Here is a 16,644-nt window from a genome sequence, read left to right on the forward strand (position 1 = left end):
CTAATGTGGTGCGCTTGGCGACACCACATTTGGACTGTATGTACGAGCCGGAAGATCGTGTGATCGGCGATCGCTCTCTCGACTCGTGGCCTGCGTAGGAGACAGGCGTCTCTCTCATGTCAGTGTACCGTTTATTTTCTTCTTCGTTTCTAATCGCGTGAGTTGAATTTTGATAAGCGCAATGCTGAAGAAATATTTCTAAAGGTTTTGAAAAGGAAGGGTCGTGGGATTCAGTCTCTCGTTTAGTCGGTCAAGTGAGTAAATTTATTATTGATTTCATGTTTTTAGAATATTTTATTAATCCTCATTTTTAGAAGCAGAAGTCTTTATTCTTCGTTGCGTGTTCAATAATTATAATATGAGAACTTTTCATTTCGTAACATTAGGAATTTTATTTAATGAAATTACGCGATTTATTTCTACTGTCCATCGATCTTTAAACGCGTCGAATTAAAATGCTACAATAAAAGAATAAGAGAATTGTTCTCGTTCTGATCTGGTAGCCGTACTTCTGCTCTTCATTCTTGTGCTCCCTCGATTCCTCTACTAGCCACTGTTAACGCCCTAACAGTCTATGCAATGGAACAAACTGAAATAGCTTTGGGCTCAAATGACGAAAAGCAGATCATATTCCCAGATAGGACCAACACGTTTGCATCAAGTTAAAAACCATGCAATGTAAATAAACTGTACCTAAGGATATAAGATGTGAATCACATTTATAATTACTTTGCACAAAGTGTAGAAAACCAGATTTTTAAATTTATTCAAGTATAAAAAACTAATATTAAAATTTCCAAGAGATTATAATGTCGAACAGAATAATCAAAGAGATTTAGACACCGAATAGTAGAGATCAGAACTTTACAGAAATCATAGTATCAAATCATACAATAATTTAACTCGGAACCTCCGAGACTTAGTAACAATTTATGACCGTGACAAGCGATGATCATCAGTTTATAACAACAATTGTAAAACCTACTATTGAGAACTTGAAGGATATTGTGTAAATAAACGTGTATTAAGCCAAACTGTTGTCATCAATAATTATTTCAATCACGCGTAGTCGTGGTTGGTTGGACCCAAAGTTGACAAACCCTCAGAATTTGGGTAAGCTTAATGAGAAGACCTGAGAATCTGATCATCAGATTTCCGAGATTCATATTCATCAACATAGCAAGTGCATCAATGCCTCTAATTCTACGACATTTGGCCGCTTCTGCGACTGATTTGTCAAAATGTCTAATTAGAACTTGGTTACGAACGATTTCGTATTTAAAGATCGGCGGAGTCAAGTCATATGTGACTGCAATTCTACGCCTTGCGTATTCCAACCGCACTAATTAAGAGTCGGGTACGTAGTATCCCAATTCCATATCCCTTCGAATATTATGCTGTATTTTGTCAGCCCAATATCTGGCTAAAATTTTCATTTCGAATCATCCCACATTATCACATCGCGGCGCGCTATCCACAAACCCTTTACATCGTCGGTCAAACTTTGACCTACTAATCCAAGTTCAATATCGTTGTTTATGTCTTATAATTCGAAATATTTTCTTAATTCTGGAATGAAATTGACGGGCTTTTTCCAACTTTTGCCTGTATAAGTCGGTAATTTAAGTCATTTCGAAATAAATCTAGAGCTATCGTTAGTTATAATGAGGATGAAGTTAGTAATTTTACTGTAATAAAACATGTGTAGGAAAAATCGTTATTTCGTACCTTTAGCAATGTCCAGAGTATAATCAATCATGATAAATCATGATAAAAGAGAACATACTGTTATTTTGAAAAGCCAACTCCTTCAAAACTATTCCAAAATTTCGCGATAATAATTTTTCCCTGATATTTCGTTATATTAACATTACTAACTTCAGCCTCGTTAGTTGTATCCTGAGTTCTAGGTTGACAAAATTAATCTCTTTGTGCCAGCTTCTAGGCTTAGCTCCAAGCTGTCCTGGTTGTGATTAAATTCTAGAACTAGGTCCTAGTTACGTTTGTGATTCTTGACAATATTATTTTCATAAACTATGCACGGACTAATTTATTAATTTCTCAAGATTTTTTCACAGGTTTCGATTTTATCGTTACATTTAATAACATCGTGGTCTAATTCTTGAGCAATTACTTGAATTTTAGGCGCTAGCCTTTCGATTTTTTTTGCGTTTACATTCATCTTGTCCTCGACCAGACTTTTAATTAATTTCTAAAATCTAGTTCGTCCGTTTATATTAACTAACTTCAATAATATGCTAGTTTAATTAACAAAATAAACTACAGTTGTTTATGCAACTCTCTTTCTAACAAACGAAATTTACAAAAAAAATCTCCCTAACTATCTTATGCTTATCTCTAGGTTGAGCTTAACATTTTTTTCAAATTTGACTCGAGATTGATTTGTTTTATTGTACGATGTGAGCTCTTCGGTAAGTTCAGTCGTGGACCAAAGCCCGATCCACGCTTCAAAATGAGTCGGTCAGTCGGTCGTTATTCACGTACATTTACTGCTGATCAGCTGGACACGTTACATTGCCGCCTTCTATCACCTGGTGTTCGCGCTTTGTTTTGGTACTGCTATATCAGTAACGTGAATAGCTTATTGATGAACCCGTATCCTTTTCATGTGATGTGTTCAGCTGCTTACTGCTGTTCCTACTATACCTTCTTTTTTTTCTACATCGCCCGTAACTCCTTCAATGCCAATGGATCTTCAGGATCGTAGTTTGTCACTTGAATCGGCGTTGCCTATGATACAACAGGAGATAGTCGAATCATTAGTTAGCGAGACAACGAAGATTGTTGTGACAGCAATGGTGCAGGTAACTAATGTAAATTTTTTCTGACAAGTTTTTCGATTCTCTCCTTGGACCACAGTTTGTTGCCTTCAGTCTTGACCGGGACTTCGATAGCCTCGTTTTCCACGGCATAATTTCATACGGTTTTTAGATATTATCTTCATTTCAGGTATCCCAACAATATCTACCTGAGGTTTCCTCCATCGAAATTCGATGTTAAACTCCAGCACTATTTCCTCCGTGATCCTTGGCAATTATGCTGCGTCATCTTGTCCTCTAGATCAACAGGTAGTTCGTTACGCCAGTGGCTGCTCAATTCGCCACAGATTTTTAAATATTTTTCAAACAATTGCGCCTCTTCATCTAGGGGCAGGGTCGATCCCAGCAACACCATTACATTTTTCTGTGCGATTCGTGACAGTTTTGTTTTTCGTGGTAATAAGTTGTGATGAAAAATATTAGAGAATCATCGAGGAGTCCTCAGAGACGTGAGTTTGCAACGGAAGATCCGTTTCCCGACAAGTTACGTCGTCTGGAAGATGAGTACAGACGATCACGTCCCATCGACGGCCATTTGCATAGAGATTGTTGGAGATAGAGTGCAACACGAGGTCGAGATCACGTCATGCACAGTCAAGTGACTTTGAAGGAATCATTGCTGGCAGTAGTCGTTGACAGTGTTTCGTTCGTCGGAATTTTTTCATAATCCTATTTTCCATCAGGATCATTGGGTTCACCGGACGAAACTGTATTTGAAACAAGCAGCAAGTCGTCGTTACGTACGTTGTAGCTTCGTACCACTTCCAACACCTTCGTCATTTCATTGGAACTTCAATGAACGAGTTTCGGGTGATCGCCGTATTGGATGTTAATTGGACGAACCTTACAATTAGCTCTTTCCAACATCTTCTTCGTCGCTGCTGTTTGATTTCCTCTCCCATCTCGGTATCTTCCAGTTCCGAGGGTAAAACTTGAAATGATCCGGACCAACTCGAAATTGTCATCAAACGGCGATGATGCCGCGAACACGTTGCTCTCCGCAGCTTCATCTCACACACTCGTGTAACCGTACATTTTCGAAGATAACAATTTAAATTACATGAGTGTCTACATGTCTACTTTATATATCATTTCTTCATGATCATTCTTTCGTGCAAACAAGGATTTATCCTTTCTTCGCGTTATGAAAAGTCTCTTCTGAAGTCATAATCCGTTGATTTCAAAAAGTTTTTCTTTCTATTCTTCGTCTATTTTTACATCTTCAAACCGTTTTTTCTTATATCTACTTCAATCTAGAATATTCCTATAATTCGCCATATCTTATATCATCTTATATCCTAGAATTCGTTTTATATAAAATTTATATACTTATATGCAGTTTGCCTCTCTCTACGTTTGTTTCAGGTTTGTTTTATAACAATTTGATACTATTACTAGTCGAACAAACTACAAGATGATGAAATCATACCCATATTTTTAACCATTGGACGTCCACATTACACTGTTAGAAGAATTTAACTAAACATTATGACCCAGCAGGTCCACTTTGGGTTTGAGTTATTTATTACATTTTTGTTAATGAATATAACATAACGTATTGTAATTTTAACATTTAAATTGTCACATTAACATTGAATATGTATTTTGTACTTTTTCTTTCACTCAGTAAGACATTGCATCAAAAATAGTTAAATTAACCCAAAAATTTAAGTGTTCCTGCTGGGACATTTTTTTCTAAACATGTAGACGTTGCTATTTCCTACGATTCTAAGTTAAGTTTAGCCTTAGATAGATTAAGTGCGCTTCTGCTACTGTACTTCAAGTTTCTCCTGTACTCCCTTACTCTACTAAAAATGAGAACTCATGTTACTCTTACTACTCCGTACTATTACTACTACTGTTTGTTTTTCTATTTGTTTCTACGATTGTCCAACATTGTAATAAATATATAGAATACACACCATCTACTTATATAATTCTAGGATGTCTTTTTCAAAGATGCATTAGACTGTGAATAGCGCATTTGCAATTCTTAAGGGTCAGAACGTCACGAATTTTTTAAAAGCATCGATGGTAACAAACAGCCATTCATAGTTTTCTTGAATCGCTAACAATGGACCATGAAAAATAAACGAAACTATGTCCCCGACTCCAACTAATACTATATTTTGTATATTCGCATTGGTGTTACGTTCTGGAGAGAACGTCGCGAAAAATCTTTAATTTGCTGTGTGATTCTATGCTTGAATCTTGCTTTACAAACTTTGTGATGTCCAAGTTCACGGACCTTGATCATCTGCTCGTGAAATTTCTCGTACAGCCTCTATCAATCTGGAATTATGTTGTTGTGGGTTGTGCCAACATTCACTATGAGTGATTGAAATAACGATTCTTACACAAAACTTTAATTTAAATACACATTTACAATACGAAGTTCTTTTTGTTGTTTTTATTTACTTATTCAATTATACTGAGTTCGTAAGTTCTGGAAGTAAGCGTTCAGTGATTTAGAATGAGCTGTGCTGGATTTCTAAGAGTTCTGAATTGTCTGACGTATAAAGAGTTTCTAATTGCTGAAGGCTTGAATTTAGTTCTATGTTCTTTGACGTTCGATTATATTCTCTCTAATTATGATTCTGGTGCCTGAAGAATGATTCTTGGTTGCATCAGTTTTATTTGAAGTGGGAGTCTTGAAGAGACTTCTGATTGGATTTTAGGTAGGTACGTCAGTGCAAGACGATTGGTCTTGAAGAAGCCAATCGGTGCAGAGTTGAGAAAATAGTTGATTGCAAGAATGCATTTTTGTGTTCTGAGAATGATGTTTGTAAACTGCTTATTCTTTCTTTTCTCACGTTCTTCACGTTCGGTCAATGAGGTTGATGAACTCGAATTCTGTGGATTTCGATTGTAGAGGCGTATGGTCTATATGTGTGTTATAATTAAACATATGAAATTAGCAATGAAGAATATACGTACCACTTAGCATTACACAAGTGCTTAATTACGACCGTGATTGGTCAGTTGTATTGCATTGTTACTTGATTGGTTCGCGCGTTAGTCATTTGAACTTGTATGAGAATCTGTGTTGAAGATATTTGCTCCTAACTTGAGTTTTGAGTCTGTTCCAGGCCCGCCGGGAGCGGGCGTGCAGGGTGTGCACCGCACACGGGCGGCACTTTCAAGGGGGCGGCAAACACAGGAATCCCCTCGTTGAGCTTATTTGCACAATTTACACTAACGATTTTGAAGTAAAATTTCTTATAAGACACTATAAAAAAAACAAGAACACTGGGACCGAATCGGCAGATGTGACGTCATCGTATTCAAATCTACTAACGCAAATATGAAACCATCTAGTTACTCCTTTCTCACACATGTCGTATTACCTCGCTATTTCTCTCTAACACACGCCTTTCCTTACGTGGCGCGATTCCCGTGCCATCTGTAGGAGACGGCTGACAGCGCCGCCACCGGTAGTGCCGATTGCCGAAAGAATTACGTACAGGGGAATCCCCGTGCTGTGCCGTGGCATCTTGAAGTATTTATTTTTCACTTACTTTTACAATGTAACGCACAGCGCGCTTGTTGCACAATTTTTTTTACATGGAATTGGTGTACTATATATAACTGTCGCTGATTATTATAAGTCGGGAAAATTGCGAACATGGTAAGTACGGTTTCTATCTACTAACTAGCTGCCCCACCTACGACTTCGCTCGCATCCAAATTCACAGACCTAACCTAGTTGTAAATATTTTAATACATTCGAAAATTTAAGGAGCCGCCGAAAGGAAAAAGCTTTCTGGGACTCAATTCCGAAATCTCAAGAGCGAAAAAGAGATAGAGAAAGGGAAAATGGCAGGTTCCATGATGAAATTTTTGAGCAAACCTGAAAATAAGGATTGTCAAGAAATTATTGAAACTGTCACAGCTTCGTCGTCGGCTGCCGGATCTATGGAAGAATCGGAAGAAAAAAAAATATGCTGCAGCCCTAATCCTTTAGAAACTGACACTGAAAGTGAGATAAGTGAAGACATTCCTGAAGAATCTATAAGCGGTACTTCGTCATCAGCGGTTTCTATCAGTTTGACATTTAGTAATGATCCTGGTTCGTGGCCAGCTAGTATCAATAGTGATTTAGTTGATATTTTAGTCAGACGTGGTCCCGTGCAGATGCGTAACCACAGTTTTCCCGTTAATGACAATGGTCGAAAATTTAGTGAATATTACTATCACAGACATCTTCCTAATGGTGAAGAGATTAATAGAGATTGGCTTATCTACTCTATTTCCAAAGATTCCGTTTACTGTTTTTGTTGCAAGATATTTGGTAAAACTGCGAGTAGTCTGTCCGATTTGAACGGCTTTTCGAATTGGCAACATTTATCATTAAATTTAAAAAGACATGAAACGAGTGATTTCCACAATGAAAATGTGAAATCATGGGTGCAATTAAATAATATGATGAAAACTAAGACTACTGTAAATCAGATGCAACTGAGACTATTAGAATCAGAAAGAAAGCACTGGTGTGATGTATTAGAGATTGCCGTTGTAAAGTTTTTATCCCGTCAATGTCTGGCTTTTCGAGGATCATCGAAAAAAATTTTTGAGCATGATAACGGAAATTTTTTAAAAGCAATAGAAATGATAGCATCTTTTGATTCAACTATGCGGGAACACATTCGCAGAATTGAATTGAAATCTGATTCTAGTCGGTTGGGTATGGCTCACTATTTAGGAGATCAAATTCAAAATGAAATTATTGAAATACTCGGCACAGCGATAAAAAATTATATTTTGGACAAAGAAAGTCTTAGAAAGTCAAAATATTTTTCCGTCATATTAGACTGCACACCGGATGCAAGCTATACGGAACAAATAACTGTAATACTCAGACATGTTTGTCTAAACAATACGAATAAAAAAGTCGAGGTATGCGAAAACTTCATTGGTTTTTGCCCAATTACTAGTTCAACTGGCGAGGGTTTATTAAATTTTGTTTTGAATTTATTTTCACAATTGAACCTCGACATTCAACATTTGCGCGGGCAAGGATATGATAATGGGGCTAATATGCGTGGAAAACACAACGGGTTGCATAAAAAAATTTTGGAAATCAATAGTCGCGCCTTTTACGTTCCATGCTCAGCCCATAGTCTGAATTTGGTAGTCAATGATGCAGCAAATATTACTCACGAAACTACCAATTTTTTTGACATAGTTCAAGAAATCTATGTTTTCTTTTCAGTGTCTACAAAAAGGTGGTCGATCATTTGCAAACATATACCAGATTTAAAATTAAAACCTTTGAGTGCTACGCGATGGTCCAGCAGAATTGACGCAATTAAACCGTTACGGTATCACATAGAAAAAATATTTGATGCTCTGTTCGAAATATCTGAAAATATGTCTGACAAGGAAGGTCACGTTACTGTACCCCCACAACCTGGGTCAAAAAAATTATATTTTGTAGTTCACACCAAAGTATAAACCCTCACAAAAAATTAGCGGCCCACTCGCATATTTAAGGGGTGAAATTAATTCTCAAAAATCGGTGGTTTTTTCGTTTTTCGCTGATATCTTCGAAACAAAAATAGATACGGCAAAAGTTTAAATAGCAAAGTTATTCATTTTTCAGTGCTCTGCAATAATACGCAGTCGAAAATTATATAGAATTTTTTTTATTTTTTATTTTAATAAAAAACGGGTTTTATTACACATTTTTTTCTATCTTTTCGTAATAAACGTAATTGTTTCGACTCCACATTTAATTATATTAATCTACATTTGTTTTTTACGTCTCAAGAGGTCATGGAACCGGAGAGTTATTTTTTTCAAACGCAAAAAATTTTATAGATTTGAACTGATTACATGTTCTTATCATAATCAAACTGTGAGGTCGACTGTTTGAAATACGTTTTATTTTTTCATGATATCCTATCTGAGATGTTCAATACCGTCTTATCAGTAAAAAATGAGGCTCTATATAAACTGACTCTTGCCACATTTAAGTTAGTATTGACGGTTTCCGTTCATTAAAGTTCTCTGGTTATAGGAGTACATTATTAAGAACGTATTGAATACTGTGAACTTTGTCAAAAATGTATATCAATCCAGTGAATGTCATAAATATTTTGTCGACTTATTTTATGATGATGAATTTGCCCGAAACACCAGTGAATGAGAATGAAATGAAACTAGCAGATACAATTAAAGAGTTTTTAATTGAAAGCATAAACACATACGCGAGAATCGAAATTGAAGAAGACGAAACCTTGGATTTTCAAGAACAATTCAAACACCATGAGCCTGAAAGTGTAGAAGACAGTGAATTGGAATGGGATTCAATTTCATCTGATGAAGCAGCAGATGACTCTCAATGTACAAAAAATGAAGATGAGATTTCATTCGATTACAAGAAGAAAGCTGTGGAGTTTTGGAGAAGTGGAAAAACAAAAAATTTAAATATTCGTACAGTTGCACACCGTTTTAAAAAAGTGATTTCTAAAACACAATTGAAGTGTTGGGCTCATCAAATCAATAAAGGTGGGACTTATAAAGAAAAATTAAATGAGATATCTCAATATACTTTAAATCGCTTCATTGAAGCAACTGAATGTGGCAAGATCGTACACGATATTGATTTGCGACGATGGGCTTTAACCGCACATAAAAATTTCATGAATTCCGATGCACGATTCAAAGCGTCAAAAGAATGGGTGAATAAGTTCAAAAGAGCACATCGCATTACGTCTCGGAAAATTACAAAATTTATTACCCGGAAAACTTTAGAAGATTCAAAAAATCTTAAAAAAACGGCTGAAGAGTTTACAAATAACGTTAAATCTGTTATCAACGACCTTGGTCTGGAAAATGTTTACAATTCGGATCAAAGTGGATTTCAATTTGAAATGCATTCTGGTCGCACTCTTGCAAACCAAGGATCAAAAGAAATTGAATGCGTTGTTCAATCAATATCTTCAACAACTCATTCTTATACGATTCAACCAACGATATCCGCCGATGGAAAATTACTTTCACCGTTATATCTTGTATTAAAAGAAATCGGTGGTGACTTTGGCCCACGCGTAGAAAAAACGTTATTCAAACCCACGAACGTTTTTGTTTCGGCATCGAAATCTGGAAAGTTAACATCAGGTAAGAACTATTCAAATTATACATTCTTGTGGCATATTAAATATTGCAAACCAAATCAAATGAAATATTTCTTTCGTTTTTTCGACAGATCATTTCAAACAGTGGCTGACCGAAATCTATTTTCCGAATGTTGGCGACAACAGTGCGCTTTTAATCGACTCCTGGAGTGGACACTGTTCAGAAGTAGTTGATGCAGTAACTCCTCCTAACAAAAAAATTGTACTAAAAATTATTCCAAAAGGAACAACAGGACAAATACAACCATTAGATGTGTTTGGTTTTCGAATATGGAAAAATTTTGTTCGGCATTTTTCAGATATAGTAATTCTTTCCGGTAGCGATATAAATCTGCATTTGAGGAATAACATAATCAAACTGCAGTCACTTGTTCACAATCAACTGTCTTCCCCACGTTATATTAATATGCTTAAATATGCATGGTACAAAAGTGGGTACATAGAAAAAACACCCCCTGAGTTCATCAATCCGGTGACGTTTGGTTTTGGAGATAATTCGGAACCACGATGTCACATTTGTGGTGATTTAGCTGTTATAACATGTTCGTGGTGCAAAAAACCTTTGTGTCTCAAACACTTCTTTGAGGAGTATCATTATTGCAATGAATACATTCCATAATACGAAATGAAGAAACTGATAAGTGCATTGCCTGCTTTTTTTCCTGTCATGAGTACTAGACATTTTAATAGCTATATAATATATGAATTAAAGGATTCTAGAAAATAAAAAACCGACATGCATATTAAATAAAGTTTTATATAAAATGAAAGAAAATCATGTGATACTTATTCGCTTGTACTAAAATGGATGCATAAAACTAAACTAGATGTAAAAGATTTATGAGTATTTTACGATAAGGGTGGAACAGCATATCTGGATTTACTAAACCTATATATGAATATAAACATATTCCGTTTGACGGATTTGTCAACCTTGTTTAATTTTCAGGCAAAATAAGAACTTTTTCAGTGATCAAATGACGAAAAATGTATTAATAAACACGTTTTTTTTTAAATAAAAAAAATAAAAAAATTTTTCCAATTTTCGACTACATATTATTGCAGAGCACTGAAAAGTGAACAACTTTGCTATTTAAACTTTTGTCGTATCTATTTTTGTTTCAAAGATATCAGCGAAAAACGAAAAAACCACCGATTTTTGAGAATTAATTTCACCCCTTAAATATGCGAGTGGGCCGCTAATTTTTTGTGAGGGTTTATACTTTGGTATGAACTACCAAATATAATTTTTTTGACCCAGGTTGTGGGGGTACAGTAACGTGACCTTCCTTTGAGCCCACTCGACCATCGACGATTAGTTCAGAGGACGCAGAAATAAGAAAAGCGCTCCAAGAAATTTCCGTGCACTTCTCTTATAAAGTACCACTTATTTGGACCCCACCTCGTCAGGATCCGCGAAAACGTCGACTAAAGAATTAACCTCCGGTAAGGGAAATCCTACGAGAGATCGCGATTCCCGACCACGTGACTCCTCTTCCCGAGGAGAGACCGCTATGGGAATTAATACCCATATCGATTTATCTTCCATCTTAACCTCCGGCTCCCTCCTCGCGTTTTTAAATTCTTGAGATATCGAGCTTGACCACGTAATTACACATGGGAAAAAAGAGAGCGGGAGGAAAGTATAAGCGAATGAGGAAACTTTGGCACGAGTATACTTTGCAAACATATACTCCGGAATTCTTGAGGGAACTTTATATCGACGCACCGGTACATACTGTAACTACCGCGGACTTTTTAAAAATCCTCGAAGATCCCATAACAGGTAAAAACCGTCAACGCGGGCTCATAAATAAATAGGAAAGAAAGATCCACCCGTCACGAAAAAACATCCAACTGTAGTGCATCCTCCGCCTTCGGACCGACGACTCAGATCACACGTCAGTACGCAGGGTATTCAATTATTCGAGGGTCAATTAGAGAATTTAGAGGAAAGAACCGCACCACGAGAATCGCATCTTATTTCCGATCATTCGCGAGACTCCAGTGAAAATTCTAACCCAAAGAACAAAACTTCTTCGGAAAACTCGAGAGAAACAGAAAAATCGATTCAAATACTTGTTCAATGGCCTGATTCAGAAAACCAATCCCAAACACATACTAAAACCCCTCAGGAATCGAAAATGGTGAAGGAAAACACGACTACGAGTGTAGAGAGAACCACCTCACCCGCTCCACCTTACCATTACATTTCAATTAAAGATGCCCTCGAGGCAGTTCCTGTGCTCGACGGTAACACCCAGTTCCAACCCCAAGCTTGCGTTATCAGCGGAGCCGAAGACCACGATAAATATGATTGTCAATGTACCTATCGATGCTTTGTTTGGAGATGAAAACCAGGTAGAATCAACCCTAATTAAAATCAAAACCCGCGGTGGCCTGCAGTTTTCATCGAAAGACGTTATTCGGATTTGTAAGGAAGCGGAAATAATTGTAAGGTGTACCCTAAAAGAAAGTGGTGGTAGGTTCATGAAAAACAAATTCACTGAGCCATATCTTGTCAGCCGTGCACTTTTTAAATTTATAGATTTTGACGTAATATTTGAAAATTTGCTGCAACATGTAGACGACCAAAACTATTTGGAAAATCATGACATACATTTGGCAAGAGCGATACTGTCAATCTTTGATGTGAGATGGAAATACACTGTATGGTTGATGGTTACATCACAACTTCTATCGAGTACAAAATGTCAAAATCTCATTTAAAAATTAGGACAGTTTCAAGGAATCTGACTTATAGATTGACATGCATGATAATCGTAACAATATGTAGGCAAAGGGGGCTCAACTTTACAAAGCGCTCTAGTATCGAGAAAGAGAGCACTGGGCTCTCAACTCAACACAGAGAGAATTAATCTCTCAAGGTAGAGCACTGGGCTTCAAGCTCACACAGAGAGAACTGGTCTCTCGACTACGAGCACTGGGCTCTCAAATAGCACAGAGAGAGCTGGTCTCTCGAATAAGAGTACTGGACTCTAGAATAAGAGTGCTGGACTCTAGAATAAGAGTACTGGACTCTCAATTCACACAGAGAGATCTGGTCTCTCGAAATAAAGTAATAATTGGCATAAGGATAATGTAGATATTATAATTTGAGGGGTTTACTCACAGTTAGAAATTGGAAAAGAAAATCTCGTACTTAAATGAAAATGAAAATAGCAGGTTATATAATATAGAGAACAGAAAAGAGAAGTTCGCGCAAAGGTAAAGACCACAGCACTTGCCGAATACTGAGCGACGACTGACGTATTTGCGTCCCGTCTGCCGGCAATCGGAACACCCCCACCAGCGCGCGACAGACACCGGCCGCAGCTAGCGCCGCCACGGTTGGGAGTGATGGAAACACGCAGATGGACCCAACGGAGAATCCGAACAGGTTGTGATATAAAAAATTATTCAATACCACAGTAACCATAATTGTGCGTGTAAACTAATATTCAAAATCTTAATATTCCATTGCAGAGCGGTTTCTTCAAAACCCTCGAAACATCAAAGCATAAACTTGACTCATAAGTGTTAATCATATTAAATTTAATCATTATACTTTAATATAATCAGTATATCATTTTTCTAAAAGATTGTAACAATATATCGTTTTACTTTTGGAACTCTTTAAATAACATTAGTTTTGTGGACTGTGTTTACCCTTAAATCCCCAAAAAGGAATCCTCATTCGATCAGGCTCCAGGGAAGCATCAGGATCTAAGGCAGTTCTCTTCGATCAAAGGTAAGTCTTAGATTAATTAAACATTAAATCACTCGCGTCACTTGTCGGTCCATTTCCCTTTTTAGTACTTGTTCGTAGCGGGAACCCGGGTCCTCTACCAAAAATCAAGGCTCCAATCGCTTGTTGTTGATGCTCAGGTATTGTGCCTTCTGCAAACACACTATTTAGTTTGTTTCAACGGCCGACGGCATCGGGACGTCACAGCGTACACCGTGAAAATCTTGGAAAATCCATATTGCACTAATTAAAACATAATAGTTTTCGCGAGGATGACCGAAACGTGCTAGTTTTCGCGGCAATAACTGAAACGTGCTAGTTTTCGTAATAAATCTGAAACATGCTAATTTTTGTAAGAGGCGTCGACATGTTACATTGTTTCTTTATGCAACAACGATCGAACAGTCAGACACTCGATACGTTTGTCTCTGTAGGACTCTGTTTGTTCATTTTCTTGTATTAACTTGTCCGAGACCGCGGACCTGCGTTTACCCAGTAACTACGATACTTTTCGGTCAGTTTGTTCTCGTATGGTGATCCGGACTATTCACAGAGCTAAATAGGTCAAGTGTAATATAAATTAAAAATTTGCAGTTTGAGTGAGAACACCTAATTACTTAGATATTCAGGTACGTGATACTATAAACCTACTGTTTTATTCAATATACTGGACCTTTGAAGATAGACTATACTTTGTATTCATTATTTATATAGAATTACGTTTATTACGTCGAACACGTTGCGTTAAATGTAAATTTGTATTTTGCGCTAGAAAAATGCCTAAATATCAGAGCGGAGCTGCTAAAAGAAAGAAGAAGGAACTTCTAAGTGACAGCATAAAAAAACATCTGAAAATTGAAAGTTTCTTCAAGGATACCTCTGTATCGAAAAGTGATAATGCCGATTCCACGGAATTGGTAGAAAATATTATTCAGTTAGATGATACAGAAGCTGAATCACAGGACGAACGGGATTCACAAGGTGTAGGAGGGATTACAATTCAAGAGAATGAATCACAGAAAATGAAGAGTTCGGCAGATTCGTCAAATAAGAGTGCAGATTCAGCTGTTGAGATGACCATCGCAGAGTCAAACTTCGAAAGTGAAGATAGCTTAAATTCAGCTATAACCGACGATACATTAGTACCCTATGCAAGTACAGCATTTCTTACTGACCGAGCAAACTTCCAAGATCCCTTAACCACAAATAATAAATGGTTTATCATTTCCCACGGACCATGTCAACCGACTGGACCTTTTCCAAGAGATCACAACAATAAAAGCTTCATGTGTCACATTACACAAAAATATCAGAAAACGGAGTCAAGTATCCGAGAACTTGGCAATGTTATTCCTTAACCTTAACGCCCTCAATGTGCACGTAAGCGGCAAGTAAACACAACCGATCAGAAACTTCATCAGCCATAAGAACAAAATCCAGACAAATCATAGAACATAAAACACGACAAAATCAACGGGACCTACATGCGCTAATAAAAGTTGTATTTTCGTGTAAGCTTCCGAGCAGACGACTTGAAATAATTTTCACGTTCCGGTAACGCTGAGTTTTACCAAAAAAATTGGAAATTATTTTTTTACTCAAAAAAGGCCACTTTTTTTGCTGAAAAAATTACAGGGTCTTTCAGTATGTCTCACGATATCACAAAAAAATCGCCAGAGTGGCCAGAGGTTCCGGTATAAAAAAATTAATTTGTGTGGTTTTCGGATCGAGGTTCTAGGGTAAAAAAATGTAACCACACAATTTAATTTTTTTCGATTTGCTGTCATTGGCTCATTTCTGCACAATAATTAATGAAAATTTCACAGAACATTCTTCAAATGTCTTTTTATTTTATACTAATTATATAAATGAATATATATAAAGTGTGTCCGTCAAAAAAAATTATCGGAAATATGCTTTTTTTATAGCGAATTAACCCCCCCCCCCCCCCCCCCCCCTGAAGTGCTTTATGAAACAACTGAACTTTAAAGTCGAGTATTGTTATATAACATTTGGTATATACTTTAAATACCCAAAAATGGGAAAGATAAAGTTCATTATTCAAGCAAATTACATGATGCCTTGAAATAATAAATTATACATGATGAAATGGTGACAGTTTGACCAACACTATTAACATTATATCATCTTTAATTATTTTCAGCAAAAAGAACATCCACTGAAACCACAAATGATCAGGTCGATCAGGCAATATTGAGCCTTGTGAGTAACCAGAGTTCGCGAGCAGACTACAAGAATTCGGAAGATCTTTTTTATTTATCGATATCGCAGGATGCACAGAAGTTTAGTGCAGCTGGAAAAATTAGTTTAAGAACACTTGTACTACAAGTTCTTTCGCAAGTTATGACCGAAGAAGAAAATAAAAAATAATCGAATGCTTTTTATTATAATTACGTGTCTCAACTGATTTACCTGCTGTCTGTTGCGTATACGCTTCTCGCTGAAAATTTGGTAGCTTATTCCACTGCCAATGTACTTGACCCTCCGTCATAAAATAGTTCGTGTAAATATTTCGAATTGTTTTGGCATCGCTTACACAATTTCTAGATGCGTTCGGTGCCAATGTTCGGAGTGCACCAGGTGGTACTTCGCTTCGCCATTGACCAGCTTCTACATTTCCATTGCGATCCTCCATATCTATAAATCCTACTGGAACATATCTTCTCTGACCAGGCAAAACTTGAAGATCCGCTTCTCGAAGCCAGTTATGCAGCACCACACAACACTTTACTATACTATCTACAGTTTCGAGTGACGCAATAATTGGTCGCCGAAATATCCTCCACCTGGCTGACATTACTCCGAACGTATTTTCGATTACACGCCTTGCTCGACTTAAGCGATAATTGTAAATAATTTTTTCAGGACTCAAGTTAACACCAGGATATGGGCGCAT

General features: G+C 36.9%; 2 protein-coding genes across 2 annotated transcripts; both read left to right on the top strand.

Annotated features, from left to right (window-relative positions):
* Positions 1–6,656: 6,656 nt before the first annotated feature.
* LOC124410160 (zinc finger MYM-type protein 1-like) lies at positions 6,657–8,294 on the top strand. Its single transcript, XM_046888323.1, has one exon. The coding sequence runs from the start codon at positions 6,657–6,659 to the stop codon at positions 8,292–8,294; it is 1,638 nt and encodes a 545-aa protein (XP_046744279.1).
* Positions 8,218–10,783, top strand: LOC124410161. The gene is made up of 3 exons (XM_046888325.1): positions 8,218–8,807; positions 8,982–9,962; positions 10,051–10,783. The coding sequence occupies exons 2-3, from the start codon at positions 8,996–8,998 to the stop codon at positions 10,596–10,598; spliced, it is 1,515 nt and encodes a 504-aa protein (XP_046744281.1). The 5' UTR covers positions 8,218–8,807; positions 8,982–8,995; the 3' UTR covers positions 10,599–10,783.
* Positions 10,784–16,644: the final 5,861 nt, after the last annotated feature.

Source organism: Diprion similis, chromosome 9 (assembly GCF_021155765.1).
Source record: "Diprion similis isolate iyDipSimi1 chromosome 9, iyDipSimi1.1, whole genome shotgun sequence".
NCBI classification, from domain to species: Eukaryota; Metazoa; Arthropoda; class Insecta; order Hymenoptera; family Diprionidae; genus Diprion; species Diprion similis.

What these genes read in the sequence shown, in the direction of transcription:
- LOC124410160 (XM_046888323.1), top strand. Translation starts at nt 6,657, where the DNA reads ATGGCAGGTTCCATGATGAAATTTTTGAGCAAACCTGAAAATAAGGAT.
- LOC124410161 (XM_046888325.1), top strand. Translation starts at nt 8,996, where the DNA reads ATGAAACTAGCAGATACAATTAAAGAGTTTTTAATTGAAAGCATAAAC. An exon ending in ATCTGGAAAGTTAACATCAG is followed by an intron (nt 9,963 to 10,050) that starts GTAAGAACTATT and finishes TTTTTTCGACAG; the next exon opens with ATCATTTCAAACAGTGGCTG.